Source organism: Apostichopus japonicus, chromosome 4 (assembly GCF_037975245.1).
Source record: "Apostichopus japonicus isolate 1M-3 chromosome 4, ASM3797524v1, whole genome shotgun sequence".
Lineage (NCBI taxonomy): Eukaryota > Metazoa > Echinodermata > Holothuroidea > Aspidochirotida > Stichopodidae > Apostichopus > Apostichopus japonicus.
Genome location: NC_092564.1, coordinates 25,016,971 through 25,041,788, shown reverse-complemented (window position 1 = coordinate 25,041,788; position 24,818 = coordinate 25,016,971). Strand labels below are relative to the sequence as shown.

The window sequence follows — 24,818 nt, the reverse complement described above, 5'->3', positions numbered from 1 at the left end:
TCGTGAGTCTAGAAGCATTTCTCAATAATTGTCACGTTCACTTACAGAGTAACTAAACTTACCTTTGAATTTGTCAATCAACTCTTCCAGGCCCCAGTCCTTTAACGTGATTTTCCATGCCATTGTAGCTCGTGTGGTCGCGAAGTGAATGTGGCTTGCGCGTGTATGTATGGCCGTGGATTACTAGTATATTTAGTAACGATAAATGACTTTACTTGAAAAACTGGTACAAGTTAGGTTGCATTATCTAACTCTGCATCCGTTGATTAACGCTTTGGCAAAAGTTACTTGTAATCATGTAAATTGACTAAGTGGACTTTTACTTAGTTTTCAAAAATCCTCTTTCGTATGCATACGTATACTTTTACTGAATGTTGTGTAATATTTACAAAATGCCATGTATTTTTTACAACCCGTGATTTACATAACATTATTTTACATATTGTGTTCTGTGTGTAAGCTTAAGTTTCTTGTACGTAATGTTCCTTATACATATAAGTTTGCTTTGAAGCATTTGTCTTTCACCCAAGAGATATAATTTTGGTGTTAATTAGCTTCATCTAGTGATGACAATGGCAACTCCCGTCCCGATTGGTTTATGCAAAGTGGGTTATTTAGGCTTTGTCACATCTGCTATGAATGTGATGCTATTCCACAGTATAGGTTCCCATTGTTTGGTTTGAACAGTTTACATGAAAAGTTACGGACTCTATTTAGGTTTTAAAGATCTCAGAAGCTCTATACACTCTTACTTCCAAATTCACTCTGTTTGAGAGTCCGTGTTCAGGACAACCGGGATGGTTGTTTTAGAAGTGATTTCTACTGATTCATGAGAGTAGAATCTCATGAAAATATCCTCTGGTTTAAAACTACATTCCCGTGAAGCCACTTTTTGGTAAGAGCGACATTTACTCCTCCTCAAAAGAGGAGTAAATAAGGAGCATCCTTGCGACTCCAAAAAAGAGTGAATTCTCATTCATATTTAGGTGGTATTTGAGTAGTTTTGATAAATTGGAGGGTGCTTTGAAGCAAAAAAGGTGGTTTAGTTAACAACTTTTACCAACATTGTCGACGTACTTTACGACTGCATGATTTGTACCGCATATTTACATGTTATTTACTTATGAACTGTACACTATAGGATTTTTTGGGGTAGGCTTTCTATTCTCTCTGCCGCTAGTTGAAGGGGGGGGGGTTAACCTCTGGGGAGGGGTTTAAAGCCCACTAAGACTATGACACAACTCATAGCTTTTGCGTCACTGAAACATTTGTGTAATTGAACATTTACAAAATGTCTGCAGGATATGAACTCAAATGCTGCAGAGTTTTTTGTAAATGCTTACTTTACGTTAAATGAACAATTTATTATTTTGATGTAAAATTGTTAAATATACTGTTGATATTTGGTAAGTAATCATTCTGTCATTTTGCAACCATAAAAAACACATTTCGATCAATTATACTAGGACACAAAAATATCAAAATATGTATATGTGAAAATGAATCATCTTTTTAATTGGTTATATAATTACAGAGAGATTTTAATATTTTGACGTCACCTTATAATTTGTTTTCCATTCTAAAGATCACCGTACATGGTTGGTTTATGCCCAAGCTTGGTGACAAACTTGATGAATAAAACAAAGCACATTTGTAGTCAGTAAGTTATGGCAGATTCGCAGACCCCGGAAATCTATTACAATACCAAGATCTTTCAATTAGTAGCGCCTATATACTCAGGTAATAATCAACGTTATATATTATTGGAACACACAATCCAATTATGATTTTTCATAATCATGTCAGCATGGTACTTCAGAAAATAAGAAACAAATAATACTCATATTTAAGATATTCATTTTTTTATAATTCTAATTTAACATGCGACTAACACACTATCGATATATAGCCAAGGACTCCAAATTTAAGGCATTCGTTTCTATTTGTCAATGCAGTTATAGAATGTGATTGTAAGTTAATGAAAGATGTTATGTTACTCTATATTCTGCTACAAAATTTTCTTATAAATATTGGCGAATTTCACCGGGAAGGGATCAGGAAAGTTTCTCAGTGATGCGGTGGGGGTTTGGGATGTCTCCAAATTAACCATTTTTTAAATTAAATCAATTCTTGATTTGTATTACATTCATGTAACGTAACAAGGCTGACCGGCTTTCTAATCAAGATAAGTTGAACCGTAAACCGTGAACCGCGTGACAAACGCCATTAATTAAATTATAATTAAAAATATATTCGTTGAGAATAAAAAAAAAGAAAAGTCGTTTTACTGTTTAATCATGGAGTAGGCAGTACATCATAAATTATGTTTGCATTCGACCGTTTCTCTTGTAATGCGACATAGTCACGTTTTAGAATCTTGCCACATGTGTTTGTGTGTGCATGGGTTTTGCTACTTTGAATATGTACTGGGAGGGACCGGTTGATACTCAGTTTATTTCTAACAAGTCAGGCCTTAAGCCCCCTGTTGCACCTTGTGAGGCACCCACCCCCTCCTTCCCCCCACATACACAATCACATACGGTTATTTACATCTGCTGTCCGCCTGTCTTGACGATGTGATACATATTTTCAATTCCTTTTCTTCATCCTCGCTATGACAAATTTTGAAGTATACAAATACATTGTTAGTTAAATGTTGAAAGAGTGACTCATATACGGTCATAGGGCTATGTCCAAAACAGTTGTGTTGTTGGTTCGATAAACACACGACCTGGTTGTCAAGTAGTTGCTACGCAACGACTTATAGCAAACATGATCCCTCCTAACGCACATATACTAGTACAAATATAACAATTAATAAGACTAAGCAATCCTGAAGTCACGAACGGTCCATTACACTTTCTTAATATTTAAATTGCAAAACCAACCCCGTGAGATAAAAACTTTTAGAGAGACAAATTGGTTATCGCATATTAGAAAGATGACACATTGACTGGCGGCGTGGAGTACTTTTTAAAAGCAATTAAGACGAGCTCACGTAAAGAATGTTCAATCTTTACATAGTTTAGGTGTATATTGTTAACACGAGTTTATGATCTTAACTTCTCGACCAAGCGATGTCCCTAACACGAACGGGATCATACTTCATCAACGCACGGTAGTGATTCAAAAATGTACTATCATATGTCAACAAAAGATGGAGGGGTGGGATGGGGGGGGGGGTGGGCGAGATTGGGAAGGAGAGGGTCGGCATCGGCCGCCCTTCGCTACCTCTTGAAACTGAGAAAAAGAACCCAGAAATTTTTATGAAACTGGGTTCCTTTCGACAAAGGCTTTAGGTAATAGTCCTTGCACTTTTCATTACGGCATTACAACCTAACATATTCTATGAAGCCTAATTACGGTCACCCACGCATGTTCAGATTTCAATGGTCTCCCGTCGAAGTCTCAGGAAACTTTGAAAGGTCACCACCTGCAGTAAGTTTGAATTCATGATCATTAATTAACGATGTTGTATAAAAGATTTTTAATTAATCTGTTTTGTGTTATCCCAATACGGTATCTTTGCGATTATTAAAATGGGTGAAATGTCCTCGATTATTGTCATATAGTACCGTAGTTTGTGTTATTCCTTATTTCAATGGTATTCGAAAGTCGTGACGTCATATTGTGCACTACCCCACCCCACTTCCCATGGACCTCCTCCTTCCCCACCCACACCCTCTCCCAGCGACTATAACACCACCAATTCACCTTTGATCGACTTACGCATAGGTCCTTTAGGAGACGCGTTCATCTACAATAAAGCGCATGCGTCATTTATAACAGACGTTTTTTTTAAATATTTACTATACAATATACGCGATGCTTTCCACACATACCCTTTCTACACAGCATAATTGATACTTAAGTACGTTAACCTTATAGTAGTCTGAACTTATGAGTCTGTAATTATCACAACAATGTTCAAACCTGTTCATGTTGCAATAATTGTTATCTCCAGAGTAAACAAATATACTTAAAGCCATTTTAGTACATTAAACTTCCCTCATAAGTGCACTCTGTAATGGCGGTTATTTCGGAGGGAGAGATTCATCATCTCAACAAGATTGTTGAGAAGTACATCTTCCGTATAGTAAACAATGGTTAATTCACAACAGCGCGTACCGATCATTTACAGAACAATCGACTCTGTAAATTTTTACACGGGAACTTCAACTGCAATGCATTTCATATGGCATTATGGTTGTCAGGAGGTGCAAGCGCGCCTGGGTTGAACGTGAAAGGGTGGGAATATCCTTTTGAAGAGAAACTAAATCGCCTAACAGTTTGTCCGAGGATTTACGGGGTTGGGGGGGGGGATGGATATGTGTGGTGAGATGACCAGGGGTTGACCTAAATCCTCCCCTTGCCGCGTGTGACTACATAATGCATGCTAAATGAATATGACATCGAATTGTTGACCAAGTTAACTCTATAGGCTACTTTGTGTTGAAAGAATTAACATCTGGTGATATATGTTCAACTCATAAACTTCAATAGTTTGGTGCCCGAAATCATATAACATCTGTTAACTTTAGTCCACAAAAATCACATCAAAGTTAATAAAATAAAGCATTACCTTCAAATGCTTACATTTTCAAAATACAACATTATATTATACTCACGCAGGAAAAATTGTATTCATTTTATTGGAATAAACGTTTCATAACTCGCTATACTTAGAAGCATCCGACAGATTCCAATCATGCTATAAATCTTATCAGTATCAGCGACAAATACGCTAGATTAGTCAAATAATGGTCACTGATATCCAGATTGAAAGAACTGGAACATAAAAGCATTTAGCATTACTGAAATTTGTAAATTTCGAAATGCCGATATCCGAAATTGGTTAACGCTTAGCGAGCTAGGAATAAGCTATAGGCGCGCATCCGGAGGGGGGGGGGGGGCGGTAGAACGACCGCGGTGCCACACAGCCTCCTTAATGAAGTCCTGGATCCGCCCCATATGAGAAATATCCACATACCACACAATGCAAGCGGAAAATATGCATGGTTATAATGTAGTAACCTTAAGTGCATTAACATGAATAATGCTCACAGCAAAAGGTCGCAGTGGCCCTGTACGTCTCAAATGGATGGGGGAGGGGGGTAGTTGAAAACAGGAGGACGGTACTTACATCACAAGAGAAAAAAAATGGGGGAAAACATACGGTAGTAGCCTACAAAACCAGACTCTATAGTAGGCCGCCATTTTTGTTTGCCAAAAAAACAAAATGGTACCTTCCTGTTGATGACGTAAGTACCGGTAGCATTTTAGCAGAGTGATATATATGAACTCAGCTATACGATAAACCTATAGACTTGCTTACATTATGCACGTAATGACGACATAGGCTGATAGCCTATCACGGTATAAAGACAATACACATAACATAGTAATTATGTCAACCTCACCTAAATAGTAACCGATGTGTTTGACGTCATCTACCGTGATTTCAGACATCCTGTATTTATTCAGATTGCAGATCGTCAGTGCCGGAAAATCTATGTGCACTTTGTAAAGAATGTCCAATTTTGTCATGTGATGATACTGGAAATAATTCTCAATTGTACGGTAGCTTTGAAGACCAAATATACCGACGCTGCCAAGGAGAATAATTAACCAGATCAGACGTCTTAAACGCGATCCTCTCCTCATGATATGCTTCATCCCATGGATATCAGATACCTCCGAAGCCCACAATGGGAAGTAACATTTCCTGTCACGTGACTGGGGCGTCGATAAATCCGCATCCATAGTGCTAACGATTTCGTTCGCTGCTTCTGCCATTTTGAAGACAGGAAACTGTCAAGCAATTATTGATATGCCGTAATTTAACAGCCTTTACAGGCAAATTGGACTTTGTTTATACCTCCAAAGAATTGAAATAAAGATGTATTTATATTGCAGTAATTGACTATTTAAACGCACTGAGTCGTTACCTTTTGTTGAACACATGCAGAAGCATACTGGTGTCAATCATACTGATAGAGAAAGAATAGTTATTTTTTTTTGGTCTCCTCAATCCACCGTTCAAATGTAGATTTTATTGCAATAAGTTATATACAGTCAGCCCTTATATATATATGAACACGAAATCTTGCATATGTAATTAATTATGTAATTATGGCTAGTCACATTTGATGACGAAGTAATAACTTTATGTAACATGTAATTAGGCTATACCACCACAAGGTAAACTATCAAATCCACTAAAGTCTTAATTATATTGAAAAACAATTCAATCAACGTTTCCCTCAGTGCCACTGGTTATAATGTTCCACTGCATTTGAAAAACAAAGAAAAACAAAAAGTCGAATGTTTCCACTGAATATTAATCGTAGTCAGTTGTTAAGGAACAGATGCATAGGCCCGAAGCCTATCATAATGATTGTATACTACACTCGCTGCTATAGTTCACATCACACATTAACGTTTGGCTATAATGTGAGATCCCGATTTCAACTGAAAAAAATGTAACCGAGAATCGAATTCTAAAGCTGTCAATGTGTGTTTTCCGAATCAAAGATAGAATTCACAGGATCCACGTAAAAATAATATAATAACAATAATAATGCGTAAAACTAATATTCGGTATAACATGCATATAAACAAGTAGCAAACTTGATACTAAAATGCAAAGACACACGTGAGCTCTCTCTTTAGCACAATGCAAGTCGAACAAAATATTGCTAGGACCTCTCCTGAATCGGGAAAGTTTGACAGCGAATACAAATTCCTGGCTGATATAACAAAATATAGATATATATTTTTTCCAAGTCCTCCGAAGATCTTATGTAATAATCCATAAATTCCTTTTTGAAATCTTTGTAATCTACTTTCACGTTCGTTCCTGTATAATCACATTCAGACTTCTAAAGTCTCAAAGCAAAAATCAGAAAATTAGTTTTAACCGAAAGCGAAGGCCAGTCACCTAATTGCACCTGTCATTGTCGCTTCAGGGTTGTGTCCCGGCCTTCAAGATCCAACGTACCACAACGCTGTACTACATTGATTAAAACGCAAGACATGGTTGAATCACCAAACACCATCATGTCAGACTAAGAAAAAAACAACAAATATTTCTAGAGAATTTCTTTCTTTCTTATGTAATCCCTGATTCAAGAATAAATTAATGATAAAAACACATTTCCTTGCGTTCGCTTTCGAAATTATATTCACAAAATTGATCAGACAAAAGCGTATTCGAAATATTTATGTAGGTATTCGTTTGTCTATCAACGCTTCTGACAAATATATACAAACATTTCACTAGTTGACTATCATACATGTCACCACAGTCGCCATGAACAAGAAAATGGGATCGGTGGGACACATTCCTTAAAGGCCTTCTCTTGACTTTGTTGGTTGACCTTTGCCAGACCTATTAGCAATATGGTTTATGAATGGTTCCACGTTTTATAATGAATAGCTGATAACACTGCAGAATGTAATAAAACATTAAAATGAGGTCAACATGATTACTCGTTAGGCGGTTGATTAACGCCCTAAGCTACCAAAGGGGCACACATCGTTCACCATGGGATAACCAATCGGTATAACAGGTGCAAAACCAAATGTCAAATGGTTATAATGTGCAAAGTCGAAGGGGGAAGAGAAGACCCAACATAATACTTTATCTTAAATTCTCGTGTTTTTTTTTTCTTTTCTTTATTTCTATTTGACAGTTAGGAGTTATTCACGGAAATTGAGAATTGTAATTTGTTTAATGAGAAAAAAAACCAAATCTCATCAAGGAAACAGAATGTGTTGGAATAGAACAGAAATAGAACAGTGTGATTTATGCTGCATATGAATTCGTGGTTTTAAACGATGTTTTAACAGCTGTCTTAGGTAGACGAACATTACAACTAATTGCAATAAGTAGATTGCTCGTGCTTGTAGCCTCAAGAGGTTAATTTCAAGGTTATCTGATGTTTTAGATTGTTAGATACCAAAATGAGAGCCAAATTTCTTCATCCCTATCCTAGCATCTCATGCATGCGTGGTCTTGAATTATTCTTCACCATGTAGTATACACGAATCTTAATAGAGTTTTAGACTATTGTTAAAGTATGGGTGTTTCGTGCAATAGTTCTACTAACCACTAGCACGGAAAATACCTGTGAGATAATTTATCTACCAAACGTAATTGCCGAACCATGTTCCAACGTAGTATCTTAATGCCAAAACAGAAGAATTCAAAAAATACACACGCACCGATTTATCAACACACGCGCGTGCGCAGAGAGGATTATTCTAAGTTAAAACTCTATCAACTTTTTTGTTTTTGTTTCTTGTGAGACTTCAAATTCAACGATATAGCCGTCCTTTAAAAGCTTAAAACTTAATCGTTGGGCCAAAAAGGAACTGACGAAGATGAAGGAGCTACTCTAAATCTGGATATGTAATTAAAATCAATCATTAAATATGATTAATACATTCTTGATACGCACCTATTGGGTTGATGTCAAATAAAACTCTACGCGTACGTCGTAGAGTTTATTTAACGATGAAACCAACAGAGATTAGACTCGTAACTCAACTTCTAATTGGTTGACCATGACTCACTTTTCAGTATGTAGTCTGACTCAGTCAGAACGTGTTGACAATAACATGTGACTACTATGTAGGACGGATCGATATTCAATGCTTGCATATTTCAAAAGAATATTTCTTAAACGGTCTATGCTCGAGGGGCTGAGAGGGGCTGGGAGGGGTTGTATGGGGTCGGGGAGGGTTTGGATTGCTGCTGCAGCATGGTTTTTCCATGAACAAGATCCAGGAAGAGCTTTATCGGTTATCGTATGCAATGAGCCTATACCATACAATAACCTTGTACGTGTTCTCGTTAGGCTTGCGCTAAACTGACCTGGTTGTGAGATAACAGTGTGATTTAAATGATATTGGTATGCAGTTAGTGATAGGGTAACCTCTCCTCGTGTATCCTACATTATTCTATCGACATAAATTACACATAAGCTTATCATCACTTGGTTACCTTAAAAATTGGTTTACTTAACGCCTATTGTGCCGAGATCTGCGTTAACGTGTGTGTTTCATATACTGACGATTCAGCTAACAAGTTCAAATATTATAACTTGCTCATGCTACTAAACGATGTAAAATTAATATGTACGTCTTTAATGAAATCTCTAGAGCTGTTTTATATTTATATAATCGCTCTCAACAGCTGAGATAAACTTTAATTGAATCGAGATGAAAAAAAACACAGCTAGTCGCCGACAGCTTTAGTTCTGAGATATAAACAAATCCGTGACTGACAATATAAGGCGGAACCGTCGATATGAATTGTATGCTGAGCATCGCAGACGGAGAGATTAACAGTGGTGTGACGTCACAGGCAATAAACAGTTATGTATGTAAGTGAAACTACGTGATACCATATGCAACAGTGGTAACATATTTTTTGAGAGGAGCAGTGGATATTGCCCGGTGACAGTGGCGGAGATTTCTTGCCAGAAGTGGGGGGGGTTGCAGGCCATTGATGAAATAAAAAGTCATAACTGCTGGCTCACTATCTAAGTGGAGCGCCACCATAAGTTGGCTCGAAGTGCACAAGAATTTTTTGGCAAATATTGCCTCCCAGATTGCAGTAAATGGCATTGCCCAGGCCTTGAAAAGCTGCATTTAACCAGGGGCGTATGCAGGATTTTCTAACCCGGGGGCGCGTATTACTATCTAATCGTAGCGCCACCATTAGTTGGCGCGCAGCGTACAAGCAAATTTCTGGTTTTGGTACCCCCAGATCACCGGAAATGGCACTTCTCGGGCTTGAAACTGACCAACCATATGTACACTTTTGCCTGAGAACCAAGTTTTTTCCAAACACTTTTTTTCTCATCTATAACCTTTTTGAAGATTGTCACCAGTCACACATCATGTTCGACTTCATCACATATCCTGTGGATCATTGCTTTTGTAGGTGATTCTTCATCGGGGCCCACAAAATCCGTCAGCCCCACTGTTCAGAATTTGAAAATTCACAATTCTCGTGAATAAATTCACTTCAAAACATACCCATAATGTTGCACAAAATATCATCTATGGACAACCGATATAGAAAAACCTCCTTCAAACCCTAACAGATGGGTCAAAATTGCACGAGTATGAAGTATGATGAAGAATGTTGGTTAGGGAATTTTCGAAAATTCAGACGGCTACTAAAAGATTTCGTTGAAGGAAATAAAAATATACCACATATTTCCGAAACCGAACACTACACACATCGACAGTTTTGAGCATGGGCGCAGATCAGTCTTGGATAATGGTGGGGACGCGTGTCTGCTCTATGACACTATCTAAGCGGAGCGCGACCATGGGTTCGCGCGTAGCGTACAATTTTTTTGGGCAAATATACCTCCCAGATCGCCGGAAATAACACTTCCCAGACCTAATGATGCTCCTAAACCTCCTTAAGTTTTAGATCTCATGGCTTAGAAATTTAGTTTGGAGAAATACATGGGCGTCTGCAGAAAGAAAATCAGGGGACAAATAATCCAAGTAGACTTTTGTATATACGATGGGTCTGGGGTCCTCTCCCAGAAAACAAATATAGACTGCCGCAAATGCGATTTCCGTCCTATATTTAACAACTGTGGATAAAATACAATAAAATGAGAACTGATGCATGTCATGTGCACAATGCTGGATCAAACTGCGCCAAAGTTCAATACAGGGGAACTTGAAATGCAGCTATTGGTCAAGACAAATTGGTGGGGACACGGTATATCATGTCCCCACTACTGAAAAAGTTGGTGGGGACGCGTCCCGCTGTCCTCACCAGGATCTGCGTCCATGGTTTGGAGGCTGTTTATCGTGGAACGCCATTTTCATGCTCACTGATATGATGTGATATCTGCTGTTTGCTTTACAAATTCGAATAATTTTGTCACTGTTCCTCTTTCTCTTCCCTTTTTCTTGCCGTATTTTCTACTCCATCCTTTTCTCCTTTTCTCTCTTTCTTCTTTTTTTTTTCCTTCCTTCACCTCGTTGAAGTTGGCAAGTGTATACAGTTCCAAAGCTATTCAACAGCAACAAAACGTTATTTTGTGTATGTCTGTTGTGGGGTGAAGTTAGCGCTATGAGCTACAAGTTCCAATGCGCAAGGTGGGGGAAAGGGGCTAGAAATAATGTGTGGGTCAATTCTAACTCGGTTTTCGGTCGTTTATTGTTGATGTAGCCTACCAGGTAAAAGGTTGAAATGACATTAACAATTTCAAATTTAATAATTTGATTTATTATGCAATTTGGAGCACATAACATAGGCTATAACAGAACATTACTGGCAAAAACTAGGGGGGGTTGATTGTGTGGGCCAACCCCCCCTCTTCAAAAAGTGGGGGGGTTAAAACCCCCCCAACCCCCCCTGTTTCTCCGCCACTGCCCGGTGAAGAACTTGCAACTAGAACTTTTTGAGCACGCTGCATATCTTTGCATACTCTAAATATTCAAATGTTCATCCACGTTGCATAATCTGCAGCGTTGACTACGGTCAATTGTTTCCATGCAAAATAGTTGGAGAAAAAGTTGAATAGTTGTCAAATTTTAATCGAAACATGTCAAGTTCAGTATTGTTTTTACATGATTGTACTGTACAAATAGGACCTACAAGTTTGAACTAACTCTGTTGCTTGGTTTTAAGTTGCTGTTTTAACACTTTTGCATGACCAAACAAGTTGACAAAATGAAAACTATTCAAATGTTTAATATTTTCCAATATTTCCCAGTTTTTCCCACCTATATGGATATTTCCAGGACAAGGAAAACCGGGCGGTAATACCCTCATCGGTATTTCTCAGCCAGCCCTGATATGGTGTGACTGAAATCAGGTGATATGTGACATTCCCATGCATGTAAATTACTATATGATGTGACTGAAATCACGTGACATTCCGATGTAAAGTACAATATGATGTGACTGAAACCACGTGATATGTGACACTCCGATGTAAAGTACTATATGATGTGACTGAAACCACGTGATATGTGACACTCCGATGTGAAATGTCATATGATGTGACTGAAATCACGTGATATATGACACTCCGATGTAAAGTACTATATGTGACTGAAACCACGTGATATGTGAGACTCCGATGTAAAGTACTATATGACTGAAACCACGTGATATGTGACACTCCGATGTGGAATGTCATATGATGTGACTGAAATCACGTGATATGTGACACTCCGATGTGAAATGTCATATGATGTGACTGAAATCACGTAATATGTGACACTCCGATGTAAAGTACTACATGATGTGACTGAAATCATGTGATATGCGACACTCCGATGTAAAGTACTATGTAATGTGACTAAAATCACGTGAAATGCGACACTCCGATTTAAAGTACTATTATGATGTGACTAAAATCAAGTGATATGCGACACTCCGATATAAAATACTATATAATGTGACCGGAATAAAGTGATATGCGACATTCCGATGTAAAATACTATATAATGTGACTGAAACCACGTGATATGTGACACTCCGATGTAAAGTACTATATGATGTGACTGAAATCACGTGATGTGCGACATTTCCATGTAAAGTACTACATGATGCGACTGAACTCACGTGTATGCGACATTCCGATGTAAAGTACTATATGATGTGACTGAAATCAGGTGATATGCGACATTCCGATGTAAAGTACTACATGATGCGACTGAACTCACGGGATATACGACACTCCGATATAAAATACTATATAATGTGACTGGAATAGGGGAATATGCGACATTCCGATGTAAAGTACTACATGATGTGACTGAAACCACGTGATATGTGACACTCCGATGTAAAGCACTACATGATGTGACTGACATCACGTGATATGCAACGCTCATGTAAAGCACTATATGTTGTGACTGAATCTCGTGACATGTGACACTCCGACGTAAAGTACTATATCCAGCATACATATAACGTCGATATATCAAGGTTATTCGGTTCGATATGCGATCATTAAGAACTAATATTTGCTACTAACTTTTAAGTGTAAGAAATAATCAAACTAAAAAATTGATTTATCCTTCGCATTTGGGAACATGCTCTCTGTATAGTTTTGCTGTTTGTTTTTTCCTGTTAAATAAACGATTTTCTAGTCAATGGCTTTACATATATATATTTACATAACATCATGTCGTGTATTCATGTTATAACAAACCATTGCTGGATTACGTCATATCAGAGTCGCCTATTCAAGAGTATATGGATTTTTCTATGTACTTGTCCGTGGGACTGTGCTAACAATATCGTTTCAGAACTAGCGATTAAATACACATAGGCAACTTCTTAAAACAAATAGACTTAACTATATATATAGCGCTAATAAGAACAATGTAAGTCGAATTGGCTCACATGACAACATGCATGATGTAGGAAGATAATTGCATAAACAGCCTTGGAAGTGAACTCTCTTCCTCCATGACCTAAATCTAAACCACATGGTGCGACACAATGGACGGCAGGAATGGTAGCGTGGGGGCGGGTGGATGGGGGGGGGGTGGATGGGGAGTTCTTGATAAAACAGACAGTATACTAGGAATGACTGAGGTAGGGGAGGAGCAGGTATAGAAGAAGAGGATTATCTTACCAGCGTGAAGACTACGTGACGGGGGGAGGGGGAGGGGAGGGAATGGTAGGGGAAGGGAAGGGGAGTAAAGGGGAGGATAACGTCGCTGAAAATAACGGTGTATATAATTATGATCACAGGAGACTTATTGATATAGTGATATTTCAATGAAGTCTGAACAAACTCTCTTTCTTAACTTTCAAATTAGTGATGCATATATGTGAAAACATGATAATAAGAACGTGTATACAATCGATACAACTAGACTTTACTGAAGAGCCTAATATATAATCAGATAAACGCGCTGTGGTTTCCTCATAGACAACAATATCACATTCTGATAAATTACCAAGCAGAACATCAAATAGAAGGTCATGTCTGTTAGATTAAAAGCCGCTTTCAGAGGTGGGTTTGTTGTAACAAATGTAAACTAATGTTTAGATGCAACTTATAAGGCATGGGAAGTGCCATTTCCAGCGATCTGAGAAGCATTTTCTGCCAAAATGTTCGTGCACCCTACGCGCCAACCTATGGTGGCGCTCCACTTAGATAGTGGGCCTAAAAGGGCCCCAAACTATTTTGGTCCGCCCCTCCCCCCACAAGCTAAATCCGGCCCTGCTGCTCATACACACACACATAACTTCGGTACTCCTCTGTCGGTCGGTCGGTCGATCTGACCGTCCATTCGTCTGTCTGTGCGTTTTTAATAACGTACTACACGAAATTACAACATACCATATATATAGTTCTTTTCAGAAATCAATATAGACATCTTTCACAGGTCGATTATGTCAACTCCGATTACCGATTTTTTTAAAGTTCTATATATACTATTTAGAGAGCATACTAAGTAATTAAATTAAAATTTAAATGAAATTATTGACTTTCCTTTAGATCGATCAATCGAAATGTCAAACATTCCCTATAAATATGTCAAAAATAATAAGTTAGCAATGTTTGAAATTTAGAATCGATATTGTTTCGAACATATTTGAAGTGGCGTAGCTTTGTTGTTGCAGTCATCGCAATTTTAAAGTTAGGTAACGCAGTTAATAACATATTGGAGAATGTGTAGGGAACGAGGGGGTCGGGAGAAGAAAGTAGGGGAAAAGTGTTTGTTATTGTAGCCAGATGAACAGTTTACGTCAGCAGGCAAATTAACTTTTTTTCAGTGCCCTTTTTTTTTTCTGAAGGATGAGTTGGAGGAGGGGTGGGGGTGGCAGGGAAGGATGTCTTGGCCAGACTCATCGGTATGACCCCCTGGGTTCCTTCACATCCGTCTTTTTGTTACCGATGCCACTGACCATTTACCATTAACATTGAACAAGTACCGTTATTAGCATTACTATATAGCGAGGCCTGTATACCCATGCACCGTGCGTACATAATATACTGTACATGCATTTAGCATCTGACAATCGATCAATCAATCAATCAGTATTTATATAGCGCTGATAAATCGTGGAACACTTCAAAGGCGCCTTGAAAGAGAAAGGTTTGAACCTGTTTCTTGAACCTGTTCAGTGAGTGACAATGTCTGAATTAATGGGTCATCATTGGAATTATATAACGAGGATCAATTTTAGACAATGTACCACTACCGTATCGATTGAATTTAAAGCGAGGCTCAGAATGGAGATTATCATGTTGAGAGCAATGAATTGTAAGAGGAGATGGGATTACACAGATATTGAGCTGTTTTCCCATGAAGGGCCTTCCAAGTTTGCAAAAGAATTTTGTAGTAGTCTCTCTTTGTTGAATTGAAAGCTAGTGAAGGTGATATAGAGCTGAGGTTACATGCATAGATCTTCTCCGTTTTTGATACGTAGGCCTTATATGGCTTCATACAACGGATTGAAAGCTATGTACAAACAAACCACGAAAGCTATGTACAAACAAACGAAAGCTAAATACAAACAAACCACCGATAAAAGTATTGTCATACAATCGTGGTGTCGTGCTAGGTCGAACTGTCACAAAAATCGAAGCCCAGGCTTCGATTTTTGCTAAACTGGATGTAGGCTAGTTATCGTTACTTCCATTCGCCTATATCTGTATTCTAACGAATCGTGACACGGGTCGCTAATTTCAAGTGACTCGGAAGATGTTATATCCTCAAAGAGATAAAGTGGGGGGGGGGGTGGGAGGGGAAGGTCGTTCAAAAACCATTCTAAAGTAACATGCCTAGATGAAACTTCTTCAGTAAATGCTGATTTATTCTATGTAATGCAGTATGCTTTTAACTCACAACAAATAATATACTGCACAGTGGTGTCGTGGTGGGTGGGGAGGGGAGGGGGTGGGGTATGCATGTGGGATCAATAAGGGGGTGAGATAATGGGAAGGGGGATAGGGTGATCCTTTAACAATCTCACTATAGCAATGATATATACACAAAATAAACATACCAAGGTGATACCCGACCTGCTGAATATCTTCTAAAGTAAACGCCGATTCTCTGTATTTGTTAAAGTTACAAACAGTTAGCCCTGGGAATTCCAAATGGCCCGATGAAGTGATATCAAGCTTGGTGGTATGGTGTCTTTGGAAATAGTTTAACAGGATGAAAGTCGATTGTACGAGAAAGACAGATAATGATGCTATACAGATAGCTAACCATAGGCTCCTTCGTAGCCGGGATCCTTTACGAAATACGTGTTTAATGCCGTGAAGGTCTGAGGTGTGTGTTGCCCATTCCTTCAAATACATCACGTTGCCTCTTTTATTGTTTATTATATAAAAATAACGATTTCGAATCTTTCCGAATTTGCAACGACTTTGAATGTAATGTGTTAGACCTTTTCTCAGTTGTGACACAATGTTGCTGTTGTTTGTAAAATCGTATACTATGTGTCTTTAAACAGTAGTTAATGGATTCTCCAAACACATTGAACGTTCTTTGTTATCGATACCTGTTGCATGTTTTCACGCATAAGCTATACGCACAATTTAAATAAACTAATCTCAAATGTTTACCAAATAATTTGGCGACACAAATCGCCGGGCCGTATACCGTTCCTCTGGTTTTTGGAGATATCACGTGAATCAGTCAAATGCAATGATTAAATACCAAAATAATATCTCGCTCCAATAGAATCGCTCTCCGTTTTGTTTTTTTCTCGGTTTAAGCCTCGGCTACTACATGACACCTGGCAAACTGTTTCACTGAATCTCCGCACTGTAACTTAGACAACCAATAACATGCAGTTATTCCCATGCACACATACACCAAATAGTTTGAAACACCACAGATATCCATACAAATATAATCACGTTATAGTCAGATGATGGCTATGGAATATATGTCTTCTTTGTCAACAAAATTTCATCTTCACATTATAAAATTAATATTTCACTAAACTCAACACCTGTATAGTACTAGTGGTAGTCCATGAATGATTAACTGAAACTTGCGCGTAAAATCAAGTAACTAAGTGTATACTGAACAAGGATCCCAAAGCGTCTTTTTTTTTGTGCTCTTAACAGAGTTCCATCTTCGTTCATGCATCGACTAATTTCGTTTGGGTAACTGGTGTGTTGATGAGTAATAATTGGTGAGGTAAGACTTGATGCGGTGCGTACATGCGAGTTCTTGCATGAATATAACGCATATATAACGCATGTTTACTTTTGTTTCCGCTTGTTAACTTTAGGCTTATACTTTGAAAGACTTGGTTTAAACACCAGATACCACTCAGTAAAGTAAACAACAAAGGACACCGGATATACGTGGACATGACGTATAGAGAGGTCATATCGATTGGCCGAATTTTAATGTGCTAAAATTTTGCCATAATTTATATGCATTACTTGGAGGATTAATAACGCCCACTATTACCATTACCGCCACATCCCGTAGGTATTAATCCTGTGCTGGTGGAGCGCCAACAATTTTAAGTAGGGGTATTGATAATTTACACCGTGGAGTGTTAGCTCAGTGGTCAACGCCGGTGCCTTCCAATCATAAGGTCCCCGGTTCGAGTCACTCCAAGATTAATGTATGTTGTCCAGTTACAGAGTTGTTGACAACTGACAATTCGTATAATCATGGACGTTAAATATGAATGTAAGAGACTGACTTCGGTCAGCTTGCGGCTTTGATGAGCCAATGAGGCTTCTTCGCGAGTTCCTGCTTGCAGGAGGATCTAAAATACATACATACAATACATATATTTAAGAGAGGGAAGACATCGACTTAACCATGCACATGATTGAGGGGCAAACAAGAATATCTATACATCTAGTGCTTTCTCCTTATTAACTATAGATAACCCAATTATTTAATCATTGATAGTTGCTTTTAACAAATCTGCCTTGATGTATTTTGATATTGATATTTTGTGGGACAAATGAGTTTACCCATTTTAAATGAGATGGAACTCGCTACTGCCGCTACACGAAGACGAATCCCCGTCCATTGTTTAGACACGAAAAGTTAAATTTTATAGCCTATTTTTTAGACCGTTATAGAGATTAATATTAGCCCGGGTTGTATTTATTTACCATTTTATATGTTTTGAAGAACATTTAAAAACATTACGTCATGCGCCGAAGAGCCGACGTCGTCTTAAGCCTTACTAAAATAAAGCATTCCAGAGGTTTAGTATATTTCAAAGAAGAACACGTAGATTAGTTTATTTCTTGAACTCCTGCTGTATATGAAGAATTCTCCCCGACGGGTCGCCCTTTATTAAATCTTTGTTTGTAAATTGTTAATTAGTGAACCTATTTCTCACATGTACATATAACCCTTAATTTTAGTTAAGTGATTTTAAGTGCCCATAGTCAATAGTCATAAGCCAAATTGGCCCGTTGACCTCCCCGAAGATTATAAACAATCTTATCAATAGTTGTCATGTTTAAGTGCCCATCCATTGTTAATTAGTGAACCTGTTTCTCCCATTCAGGCTACATTAACCCTGTATATAGCCTTGGACATGCAATCAGCCATTTCATTGTGTAATGTATACAACTATAGGTATATCTTTACTCAATTGATAAACACTAGTCTACACAAAATAAACAGATTTAATGGATTCTAGATTAGTGGTAGATATGAAATCAACTGATGCTGATCATTTCTCTGTCGTTCGTTGCGTATATATACGATCGTTTAATCTGATATAGTAAAGTATGTGTGGAATGTTGTTCGTGCGACTCGGTGTAAGCGATGGACAGGTCCGCGTGAAACTACAATGTGGACTTCTTTAGTCAGGGCATTATAGCTCCATGGTCAGGGCAAACTAGTCTGGGGTAATACTTCCATGTTTAGGGTTTAGCTTTACTTTTGTCGAATGCAGTATAAAAAGGAAGACGAGACGGGGATGGGGGTGGGGGGGTGGGGGTGGGGGGGTGTTGGTAGCGCAGCGAGGTATTTGCTAAGCGGAATTCTCCCATTACCAAAGTAACGCATTAACCGTATTCCACTGTTGTTACACAACCGATTTTGCTAAGAATCAAGATTAATCAAACAAGAACGGCTTTAATTTGTTATCGCCGAATTAAATTGTGGTTAACCTTGAACAGCTAACATGCCACACAACCCAGTCATCCCTAACGTTTATCTTCCGTCTACCGCCCCAACCCCACAATAGTATACATGGCAACTCTTATCCCAATATGACCTTTGACCCACGAAATGATACAAAAAAACATGCATGCAGCTAGCCAACTTACCTAAGGAATATCCGACATTCTTGATGTCTTCTTCAGTCCAAGCAGTCTCTCTGTATTTATTGAAATTGCAAATCGTGAGAGCTGGGAAATCGACGTGTTCTGAATAAGTGACGTCCACTTTGGTCACGTGATGATATTGAAAGAAGTAAACGGTAAGTTCCCAAGTTTGGTAACCAAACGTGATAGTCGATGCGATGACAAAGACAGCCCAAATCAGCCTTCTTAGTTTGGACCCTTTACCGAATACATGCTTCAAGCCTGCAATATCTGCTACCTCGGTAGCCCACACGGTTAGATACATGTTTACGACAGCCGACCATTCGAAACTATGACGTCACTGAGAAAAATGAATATTCAATACAAATATGATAATGAATGACATAGACTTGCGGCTTTATAGAATTAAAGAAGCACATAAAAGTTGGAAAGTGTGGAAGACAGAACGTAACAATGTATACCTCCTCTCAAGTCAGAAAACCCCTTTTTCATTTCCAAATGAGAAAAAAATCTCATTTGGAGCACCAAATTGCATCTGGGGCCACCTGAAAATGCAAAAAAAAAATTCCAAATGGGAGGGGGACACCCCTCTGGAATTTCCCCTCCCCTTAGACCCCTCCCCCAGGCCGGCCATCAGTTTCAGCCCCCCCCCACACTCAAAAGTACCTTCCTACGCCACTGCCTCCTCTCACACCTATATATACCAAGCTATCTCCCTCCATGACTGATTATATGGACGTCACTTTCCTCGGAATAACATACACTGGAGCAGAAACCGTGTGTTGCTACTGTGTTAATTAATTAATGTCATAACCATATATACTAATGTCAGGGGCGGCGGAAACCCGGTGAAGCCACCCATGCCCCCCACCCCCCCTCCCCCACCTTTCCTAATTAAATGTATTAAAGTTGAAGGAATTAAGAAACAAAATGTAATTAGAAAGTGCCCTTTTTTTTAAGAAACATTCAAATACTAAAATATGTGGTACCCGTACGAAATATACAAGGGATCCATTTTTTTCGGAATGTTTTGAAATAATTCTGCTGTTTTGTCCTCTGAAATCAAACTAATATATCCCCCCATCTCATTGAAGTTTGTGTTATCTATTTCCCGCAAACTTTCATTTCAAGAAAGTTGACATGTTGTTATATATACATGCCTTCGTATCTAAGATTGAAGAGAGGGCGATCGATAAGTTCAATAAATAGGACACTTATTCGAATATAGTGTACAAAACAGCGCGCTGTTTCGCGACTCTCCAGGATTAAAGTATTAACGAATCAGAACTTCAAATAGGTAACATTTATATCCCACGAAACTGCGAAATAGATGTAGGAAATATTCAGTAACTTACATGGAAAAACAGAAGAAGCTAATTCTGTGACATCTTGAGGGTAGTCCAATCCATTCTTCTTCCTTCTTCAACTAAAGCTGAAAGAGGTCCAGCCCGACTTTCCCGTTCAATTATGTATATAGTGTGTATCTTTCTTCATAGCAACTGGAAATTTCCTTTGTTCTATTCTTAACGATACGTTCTCACTCCCTAATATAGAACCCCACCTCCTTATTCTCTTCCACAAAATCGAAGTTGCTACACTGTCATCAATACAAAACGATATAACCTGACAATTAGAATAATCGATACATGGTCTTTGTAATCACATTGTTAGTATTTCACAGAGAAGTCGGATTGGACACGTAGATATATAAGAACGTACCTGGTATGAAGCAACAGGGTAGTTTTAAAAATCAATGGCTTAACATATGTCGTAATGTGTTCATTAACTAGACCACTAAGGATTACAAATCGACGTTGCATTTGAAATCAATTTCTGAGTACAGTCATGTGGAAACGATTTTCTCCAGAATGTATCTATAGGGCATTTCCCTCGGATCATGTATTACACCAAGTATAAGGAATGAATGCATCCAGCTATTGCTGTGAAGAGGAGGGGGCATGAGGGGGAGGGGGAGGGGGTGGGGTGAGATGACATTTTCTGAGATCCTAACTACAGCCTCCTTTTCAGAGCTGCTTCAAATACAAGGAAAATATGTCTGCTATTCACTTTTATATTGCATAATATACGACACATATTCGCGATACGCTTGGCGCGGAGTGCCCTATATCCAGACAACTCTCATGTCGGAAGGGGGAGGGGGGGGGTGGGCAGGCTAGAGGTATAAGGCGAAATGATTAGAGACGATATGCTAAACTAAAATAAAAAAAACCGCGGCGGCAGACATACCCTGGAGTTTTATCGGTCCAGACTTAAAAAAACAAAAATAAATAATCGGTGTACACAGTACGTTATTCGAAAGTAACAGGTTCAGAAGCTTTATGAAGCTAGGCTTTTGGTGAGCTCCATCTGGCCATTGGACCGGAGCCACAGAGCCGATAATCGTTACGCCACTGACAGCAGCGTTTTGATTTCTCCATGTGAATGAGGGAAGGTCCATGCAGTATCGGATTTTTGGGAGACAATGGTCTACTGGGAATTCCTTGAATTTTCGGTCATCATATACAACATGTCGTCACCCGGACCAGGGAGTTGTTATGGAACAACTCCCTGCCCGGACACTTCCATCGTAGTATTACACCAGGGAGTTATAACAACGGAAGCAGGACACTTCGCCCAACAACCATTTCGCCCAACTGCCATTTCGCCCAACCTTACCATTTCGCCCAACCAGCCTGGTCATTTCGCCCAACCAGTCTGGTCATTTCGCCCAACCAGCCTGGTCATTTCGCCCAACCAGCCTGGTCATTTCGCCCAACCTTGATTAAATATGATACTTCAAAAGGAAGCGTTCGGGAATTGTTAACGTTACAGGATACGAACCGAATATTAAGGAAACTTGAGGATCGATCAGTGTGTTAGGGGTTAGGTTTGATAGTAAACGTTCGAATATTAAGTAATATTAAGGAAACTTGAAGTCCTTTACTTTGTATAACTTTAGTAAGGAAACGTTCGGGAATTTTTAACGTTACAGGATACGAACCGAATATTAAGAAATCTTGAGGATGGATCAGTGTTTTAGGGGTTAGGTTTGATAGTAAACGGTCGGGAATTGTTAACGTTACGGGATACGAACCGAGTATTAAGGAAACTTGAAGTCGTGGTTAAATTGATTAGGCCTTCATATATGATTACATATGTGGTTACATTGATAAAGTGGTTACATTGATTAAAAATAATACTACATATTACGGACGGGTTTTATATATTTTTTTTTAAATTTAATAAGGAAACGTTCGGGAATTGTTAGTCACGGTAGGATGGATCAGTGTTTAAAGGGTTAGGTTTGATAGGTTTTTATGAAGACCGATTCCCCTGTGTTTGTATAATAATATAACCATTGTATGCGTAAACGCCTAAAGTAGTGTAATCCTCCCATTATACCCGAAATAACTGCTCAGACGCCGATCGATATCGAGCGGACCTCACTTTTTTATTTACCTATTACGAAGTAACCTAACCCCCCAAAAAATCAAATTGAACTAGTGGAATAGAAAAAGTAATATTATTCTGACTGAATATTAGTAAAAATATGGTTGGGCGAAATGACCATGCTGGTTGGGCGAAATGACCATGCTGGTTGGGCGAAATGACTATGATGGTTGGGCGAAATGACCATGCTGGTTGGGCGAAATGACCAGGCTGGTTGGGCGAAATGACCAGGCTGGTTGGGCGAAATGGCAGTTGGGCGAAATGGTTGTTGGGCGAAGTGACTAGAAAGCATAACAACTCCCTGATTACACACAGCTTGTGTCAAGTAATTGTTTTAATTTATTTATTTTTGACTCACTATATTCGAAATGAAACGTTAACCCAACAACTCACCTGCATCGACCCCCCCCCCCCCGCCCTCAAACTCAATTCCAAATAGGCTAAATGAGACAATGTTTCTTGTGGGGGAAGAGGAAAGAAGAATTTCGAAACATTTCATCAAATGCATAGCTGTGGTTTAATGTATGATTTAATGAGGGGGCTGTGTATTTATTCACGGGCTTGTATTTAATGATGAAACTCTGCTATGGGTCAATGGTGTATGGGTATTATACGGCAGCATTTTGTTCGGGTGTAAATGTTACAACAAATTTTAGAAAGGTCAACAAACCAATGGTTTAGCTTAACCGCCTAGGAGACCGAATTAGTGTAGTGTCATAAATACACATGTTGCTCTCGAATATCTGAGATATGACCATTATCAACAGGAATATTTGTGAGTATTAATATGTAACAGGATTTTAAAAAGAACCCAGCTTGACAAACATTTTATGAACTTAACCATGGAGCTCTTACTTATTAAAACATGTAATTTAATGTACATATGCGACAAGGATTAGTAACAAACTGGCCATTAGAGGAGAAACAGGGGGAAGGGATAGGTGCGTGAACGGGGTTGGTGGGGGGAGGGGGAAGGTGAGAAGTCGCCAATGGTGGCTCGGATACGTAAACAAACAACAACAACAAAGCAGCAAAGTGAAAACACGATCAGCATATTATATATTGTTGGTGAGAAAACAAACAGCGTGAAATTCAAAGCGGGAAAAAAAGACACATGATAACATTAAAAGATTAAAAATGTGTTAAACACACGAGAAGATTAAAGATAAAAAGTATGTTTAACATATGAGAACATTAAGGATGAAAGGTATGTTTAACATATGAGAACAATAAAGATAAAAAAGATTTTTTAACACATGATAACATTAAAGATAAAAAATGTGTTTAACACACGAGAAGATTAAAGATAAAAAGTATGTTTAACATATGAGAACATTAAGGATGAAAGGTATGTTTAACATATGAGAACAATAAAGATAAAAAAAGATTTTTTAACACATGATAACATTAAAGATAAAAAATGTGTTTAACACACGAGAAGATTAAAGATAAAAAGTATGTTTAACATATGAGAACATTAAGGATGAAAGGTATGTTTAACATATGAGAACAATAAAGATAAAAAAAGATTTTTTAACACATGATAACATTAAAGATAAAAAATGTGTTTAACACACGAGAAGATTAAAGATAAAAAAGTATGTTTAACACATGAGAACATTAAAGATAAAAAGGTATGTTTAATATAAAAGAAAATTAAAGATAAAAAAGTATGTTTATGGCAATGTACATAAGTTTATACTGTTTGGTATCTTGTGTTTTATGGTATCAAATGGAATGAGAATATTCGAAATAAACTCAAGTTAGTAACTAGTACAACAATGATTTACCAAAGTTAAATAAGGTGGCGGTCACACTGTTTGGAATGTCTATTATTAGGCGAAGGGAAAATAGAGATAGGGACTGTAGGAAGGGGGAGGTAGAGAAAAGGGGTGTAGTAATACTGGGTGGGTGGGGGTGGGAGGGGTAGAAGGAGAGTCACACGCAGTCATAATGAAGCTAGACAAAACATCTGGGGTCAAAATATGTTATGTACATACAACCGGATCATGAAGACCATATACGTTCGGTCGAATGGTGTAAAAAATGTATATGTGCGTGTGTGTGGATTAGAAATGTTAG

General features: G+C 38.3%; 1 protein-coding gene across 4 annotated transcripts in view; it reads right to left on the bottom strand.

The window, feature by feature from the left end:
• LOC139966911 (acid-sensing ion channel 2-like) overlaps window positions 1-20,795 on the bottom strand; it is a 46,407-nt gene extending 25,612 nt beyond the window's left edge. Inside the window, exons 1-2 of one of the 4 annotated variants that reach the window (XM_071970385.1) lie at window positions 20,642-20,795; window positions 19,290-19,626 (exon numbers count right to left, since the gene is read on the bottom strand). In XM_071970385.1, coding sequence (XP_071826486.1) covers window positions 19,290-19,590 — 301 coding nt within the window. In that variant the 5' untranslated portion in view covers window positions 19,591-19,626; window positions 20,642-20,795. Of the gene's footprint in view, window positions 1-5,420; window positions 5,819-16,021; window positions 17,101-19,289; window positions 19,652-20,641 lie in introns of those variants that run through there. The other 3 variants (XM_071970384.1, XM_071970386.1, XM_071970381.1) reach the window with 3 other exon arrangements.
• Between the last annotated feature and the right edge of the window lie 4,023 nt (window positions 20,796-24,818).